The 6,000-nt window shown below is 47.3% G+C and overlaps 2 protein-coding genes across 11 annotated transcripts in view; one reads left to right on the forward strand and one right to left on the reverse strand.

The window, feature by feature from the left end:
- Nucleotides 1-2,513, reverse strand: part of PGM3 (phosphoglucomutase 3) — a 45,810-nt gene extending 43,297 nt beyond the window's left edge. For 7 of the 10 annotated variants that reach the window (XR_008526265.2, XM_063724889.1, XM_063724888.1 and 4 more), the window contains exons 1-2: nucleotides 2,402-2,513; nucleotides 20-225 (exon numbers count right to left, since the gene is read on the reverse strand). Coding sequence is in view for 7 of the 10 variants with exons in the window: in XM_063724889.1 (XP_063580959.1) it covers nucleotides 20-223 (204 nt within the window). In the remaining 3 variants the exon portion in view is untranslated. Of the gene's footprint in view, nucleotides 1-19; nucleotides 226-2,184 lie in introns of all 10 variants that reach the window. The other 3 variants (XR_008526263.2, XR_008526262.2, XM_054557811.2) reach the window with 2 other exon arrangements.
- A 19-nt stretch (nucleotides 2,514-2,532) lies between these two features.
- On the forward strand, nucleotides 2,533-5,736 carry RWDD2A (RWD domain containing 2A). The gene is made up of 3 exons (XM_002817098.6): nucleotides 2,533-2,665; nucleotides 3,515-3,855; nucleotides 4,794-5,736. The coding sequence occupies exons 2-3, from the start codon at nucleotides 3,655-3,657 to the stop codon at nucleotides 5,469-5,471; spliced, it is 879 nt and encodes a 292-aa protein (XP_002817144.1). The 5' UTR covers nucleotides 2,533-2,665; nucleotides 3,515-3,654; the 3' UTR covers nucleotides 5,472-5,736.
- The last annotated feature ends 264 nt before the right edge of the window (nucleotides 5,737-6,000 follow it).

The following is a 6,000-nucleotide window of genomic DNA, read 5'->3' on the forward strand; positions in this document are numbered from 1 at the left end:
AGGGCACTAAATCCATTACCTCAGGATTGTGGGACGCTGTTACCATGACTCCTATAGTGGATTTTGTCTGTTTTGACCTCAGGACAGCTAATAATCCCATGCGAAACATGACATGATCAAGATGTTCTGCCTTCGTTCGAAATCCAGCAGTCCCGTATTGAAGGATCAGTCCATTGGGCTTGGCATGTAATGCTGAGTATTTTGTAATAGCACCTAAATCCATGTCTACAAAATTAAGAAATATTGTTTCAGGCATAACAAGTAATTTCTCAAGAACCATTTACTTCAAAAACTGCCACCCCAAATGAATAGGTCTGTCTCATTCTGAACCCTATGTTTGACAGAGCAACGGGCAGGAGAGTTAAGTCCTGTGGACTTGGATTGTCCACTCCTAGGCAGACTCAGGGCAGATAGCAGATTGTCCCCACTCTCCTCCCACTTTAGCTCCAGGACTATTTCTGGACCCCGGGCACACTTAAATTGGTCCACTCTCAACTAAAATGAAGATTTTACACCTATTCAGAGACTCCAATGAGCTCAAAGATCATTTCATTTTACAAAAAAGGGAAACTAACCTAAATTAACATAGATAGCTGGTGATGGATTGAGGCCTAAAGTCAGATTCTTGAGTGGACTGAAACTACATATCCCCAAATATCTGAGAAACCTTTGTGGTTCTTTTGCTATTTCTCCCAAACTATAGAGACATATTCTTAAAGGAAAAGCAAAAGGCAAGAGTTTCTTCTCCAAGACTACCCAGATCTTTTTCCATTTGCTAAGAACAATCAGGACACCCTTCTAAGATGTTGCTCTAAAACTAGCAATATCTTCTTCCGAAAGAATGCCACCTTTTTCCTTTACTTTTAAAAATAAAACATCGGCCGGGAGTGGTGGCTCACGCCTGTAATCTTAGCACTTTGAGAGGCCAAGGCAGGTGGATCACCTGAGGTCAGAAGTTTGAAACCAGCCTGGACAACATGGCGAAACCGTCTCTCTATTAAAAATACAAAAAAATTAGTCGGGCATGTTGGTGGGCGCCTGTAATCCCAGCTACTCGGGAGGCTAAAGCAGGAGAATCTCTTGAACCCGGGAGGCGGAGGTTGCAGTGAGCCGAGATCGCGCCACTGCACTCCAGCCTGGGTGACAAAGGGAGACTCTGTCTCAAAAAAAAAAAAAAACAGAAAAAAAAAAAAACAGGCCAAGTGCGGTGGCTCACGCCTGTAATCCCAGCATTTTGGGAAACCAAGGCGGGCGGATCACGAGGTCAGGAGTTCAAGACCAGCCTGACCAACATGGTGAAACCCCCGTCTCTACTAAAAATACAAAAAGTAGCCTGGCGTGGTGGTGCGCGCCTGTAGTCCCAGCTACTCAGGAGGCTGAGGCAGGAGAATCGCTTGAACCCGGGCGGTGGAGGTCGCAGTGAGCCGAGATCGCGCCATTGCACTCCAGGCTGGGCGACAGGGTGAGACTCCGTCTCAAAACAAATAAACAACAACAACAAAAAATTGGCCCTTAGCCCACTAATACTGCTTTCTCTGGGATACTCCCATTAAGTGGAGCTTGGGGTTTCCAACCTCAGTCAGTAGTTTTCCTTCAGTGGTCCATATACTACATTTCCCGGGTCAATTAATTCCCAATTAGCCCAGAGATGAGGAGCAGTCCGCCAGCTGCTAGCCTCATAATTTTGTTTTCTTTATTGTCCTTCATTGCTTCAATGAACAGAACTTACAAGAAATGGTGAAAAATCCTTGCTTTTGTCCAGTTGGAAAAAGCTGGCATTCAGTAAGCTAATTTGGTTCAAGACAGTGATCAAATCTCTTTCCTAAGGATGAATACATATTTGTAAAAACTGGGCAGTCAGTTATGTGTCATGATTATTCATATGGGTGTAAACCAGTCCTGTTAACTCCAAAAAGCCATTAAAAAAAAGAAAAAGGTCCAGATAATATGAGTTCATCTTTTCATGCGTTTTAGACCCTACAACTACTTTCAATGCGTCTGCGAATGCCTTTATTGAAAGCATATTTGCCAAATCCAGCGTCCACGCAAAAAGTTAAAAGTATCCCCCTACTCTCCATTCAATCTTCAAACCTCCTTGGTGCTTCTCTCCCGCCTACCCTCGAATCACCGCACAAGGGTGATTCCCGGCACTCCACCCTGAGGTCCCCGCCAAGGTCCACGTACCAGAGCCCCGGCAGGAGACCCGCGGCCCGGCCCGACCAGCCCGCTCGCAGGGCGCAGGGGCCTGTAGGTGTGTCCCGCGCGCTCCGCCGCTCGGTCAGTCGCCCACCAGACCGCTAGCCCCTCCGTCGGGCCGAGAATCTGACCTGTCCCGCTCCCACCGAGCCCTTGCCGACCGGTAGTCTCCCTTCTCAACTCCGAGCCTCGGGGCCCGGCTTACCTCGGTCAGGAAGCCCCCTTCACCTACACGCAACAGAGAAGTACCCAAGCAACAACGTCTGCACCCAGACTCTGTCCTCAGAACCACAGACGTGGCCCTGCGTGGCTTCCGGCTCATCGCCACGCCCCCCGGCCAATCACGGCAGAGGACTGTCCGCCGGCCCCGCCCCCGCCTCGCCGTCGGTCGCGCGCAGCTAGCGCCTGAGGAACTGCGGCTGCGGTTCCGAGCGGGGTCTGGGGTGTTACCATTGAATGACCAGAAAGGGTGAGGCCCCCGCGGTGGCCCGGGGGTTGGGGCCGAGGGTCGCGGGCCCTCAGAGCACTGCGGCCGCGGAGGCACAGCCTCCGCCTCCAAATCCGGGCCTCTTGGGGCGACAGGCCCTGCGTTCCTGGGAAGCCGGGGTTCCTAGTGGTCTTGGCTAGGGGCGGGGGTGGGGAATCAGCCCCGTCGCTGGGCCTCGGGCAGGGCGACATCGCCCACAGTGAGCGCCGCCGGCGGCCCGCATCCCCCTCTCCGACGTCGAGGTCATCTCCCAAACCTTTGAATCTGGGAAGCCTTCTCCGGCCGCCGTCTCCCCGGGTGCCCTCTTCCCCCAGCTCACTGTAAACATCTTTTATTTAATGACCTCTGAGACACCCCCTACCCTCATCCTGGGTCCTTCGGGGCAGAGGCCAGTGAGTCGTAAACGTCCGGAGCCCTGGAATGCGGCCCAAGCGAAAAGGCCACCCCGGTGTGGGGGGGGCGGTCCGCGAGTCCGGAACCGAGGGGTGGCGACTGGCGCTGGGGAACTCGGAGCCCATCCCGCTGGCACTGCGGGCTCTCTCGCCGCAGCGTCTGGCTCCGTCCAAGCCCGAGCCCCGGGTGGGATTGGAAGCCGGGCCCCAGCCTTTCCCAGAATTCAGGCTTGCAGAGCGTCTGCAGGTGTCTGCCTGCCACTTGCAGCGGGACAGTTCCAAACACCTGTTGAAAGTGCAGATTCCCCTATCTAGTGCGGGGAGCCCGGAGTCCGGGTACGCAGAATATGGGTTTTAACGGAGTGTTTTAGAGGATGTTGTGCATACTAGATTTTGGAGTCAGGAAATAAGAGTGTAAGTGTCCGGTTTGTGCCCCTAGCTCTCGGTGCAAAGCGTTCCTGCAGAATTGCTTCCACGTAAAGGGACCTTCGGGAAATTTCGCTGGACACCGGCTGGCATTGACAAACCCAGCGTCCCTGGGCCTTGTGAGGTTTCCAAGCAGGCTGATTGCGAGGCAACATGTCTGCTTCGGTGAAAGAAAGCCTTCAGCTTCAGCTACTGGAAATGGAAATGCTGTTTTCTATGTTTCCTAACCAAGGAGAAGTAAAACTTGAAGATGTAAATGCCCTGACGAATATAAAGAGGTATTTGGAAGGCACCAGGGAGGCGCTGCCACCAAAAATCGAATTTGTAATTACGCTCCAGATTGAAGAGCCCAAGGTAGGTGCCCTGATTTAAGTGTTTGCCAGGTGCCCAGTTTTTAACTGAAACATCTAGAACATGAGCTTTCTGTCAAGGAAAGATAGAAATATTCCAGGTGCATATTTCCTTGTTTGAAAGATACGGAATGCTCTATAAATTGTCTTCAGTAAATATCTTTAATTTTATGTAAACATACACACCTTTTTAACAAATATACCTGGAGTTTTTATTGAAGCTATCTTGCAGTCTTATGCCATTATTATTTTGTTCACCCATCCAGTTGGACTACCTTTCACATGTATCATGATTTTCATAAATCTAAATATCTCCTGTAACAAAACTGTCTTTTAAGGAGTGAATGAGTGGATTTTTTGATGGCACCATAACACAGAAAGCAAATACAGATGGAAAAATCTAAAGACTAACAATGAATTTACCTCCGTCTTCTGATCAATTTATCTCCAGCAATATTAGCATAGCATAGGTAACACGTGGACTGGGCATTTGAGAACCACTGTTGTAGCTATTTCCTACTCATCCTTCAGTTGTCATTCCCTCAGAGGAGACTTTCTGGTTCTCCAGACTGGATTCTGTCCCGCTGGTTACACACTTCAATGGAACCTTCCACTTTTCCATGGTAATGCTTTTCACAATTGAAAAATACTTGCTATATGTAATTATTTGTTTAATGTCTGTCTCCTTCACTAGGCCCTGGACTTCATGAAAGGCAAAAATAGTGTCTGGCTTATTCACTTTTTTATCCCAGCACAGGGCACCTGGCACACGTAGTTGTTCAATAAATATTGAAATAATGCATAAAAGGAAGCAATTGTGTATGTAAAGTACCTGGTACATTTAATAGTAGCAATAACATTTCTCAAAATCATGCAGTTGCTATTGATAAACTAGCTTATGTGATGTTATGGCATTTAAATCTATTTGATTTTCATTTTAAGGTGAAAATTGATTTGCAAGTGACCATGCCTCACAGCTACCCCTATGTAGCACTGCAGCTGTTTGGACGGTCATCTGAACTTGACAGACATCAGCAGCTACTTCTCAACAAAGGTCTCACTTCCTACATAGGGACTTTTGATCCAGGTGAGCTCTGTATATGTGCAGCAATCCAGTGGCTACAGGACAACAGTGCATCTTATTTCCTGAACAGAAAGCTTGTATATGAACCATCTACACAAGCAAAACCAGTCAAGAACACATTCCTCCGAATGTGGATCTACAGTCACCATATATATCAGCAGGACCTAAGGAAAAAGATTTTGGATGTTGGGAAAAGGTTAGATGTGACTGGATTTTGCATGACAGGAAAGCCTGGTATAATCTGTGTGGAGGGTTTCAAAGAGCACTGTGAGGAGTTCTGGCACACAATTAGGTACCCCAATTGGAAGCACATTTCCTGTAAGCATGCTGAAAGCGTGGAGACAGAAGGAAATGGTGAGGACCTGCGCCTTTTCCATTGTTTTGAAGAATTACTCCTTGAGGCTCATGGTGACTATGGATTAAGGAATGACTATCACATGAATCTGGGCCAGTTCTTAGAATTTCTCAAGAAGCACAAAAGTGAGCATGTTTTTCAGATACTATTTGGTATTGAAAGCAAAAGTTCAGACTCGTAAAAAGCGATTAAGAGGCCTGTGCTTGTAATTTCACTAAGTCAGTATTTCTGTTAATAAGACCAAATTAAAAAGGCTGGTGGCTGTGTAGCATCCTCAGTGCAAAACCCAGCTCCAGAATTTTCACCTGGTAATGAATTTCAGCTGACAGTGAAATGAATAGGCCTTTAAACTTTATAACAGTGCAATTGTGATGTTATCTGTAGGTTCTTGTGTTAAGTCATTCAAAAACTATTTCATTGTAAATTAATAAAAACAATCCATTTCACTTGTGAAGCTCATTTGATTGAAGAGGAATCCAAAGCCCATAACTAACATCAAAAATCAAACTGCAATTATGAATTGAGAAATATGAATAGTATTTGTTTCACATTGCTAGCACACATGTGACACACCCAATTGTCTTTCATTATTGGAAATCTAAATCAAGTTTAAAATGAGAACAGGAAGGACATGTTTACTTCCTTTTTTGAGACGGAGTCTCACTTCGTCGCCAGGCTGGAGTGCAGTGGTGTGATCTCGGCTCACTGCA

The sequence above is a fragment of the Pongo abelii genome, chromosome 5, assembly GCF_028885655.2.
Source record: "Pongo abelii isolate AG06213 chromosome 5, NHGRI_mPonAbe1-v2.0_pri, whole genome shotgun sequence".
In the NCBI taxonomy this organism is placed as follows: Eukaryota; Metazoa; Chordata; class Mammalia; order Primates; family Hominidae; genus Pongo; species Pongo abelii.

Bases quoted from the DNA above. Each gene is read 5' to 3' on its own strand.
- RWDD2A (XM_002817098.6), top strand. From the start codon at position 3,655: ATGTCTGCTTCGGTGAAAGAAAGCCTTCAGCTTCAGCTACTGGAAATG. The intron at 3,856-4,793 runs GTAGGTGCCCTG...TTTCATTTTAAG, and splicing joins TCCAGATTGAAGAGCCCAAG to GTGAAAATTGATTTGCAAGT.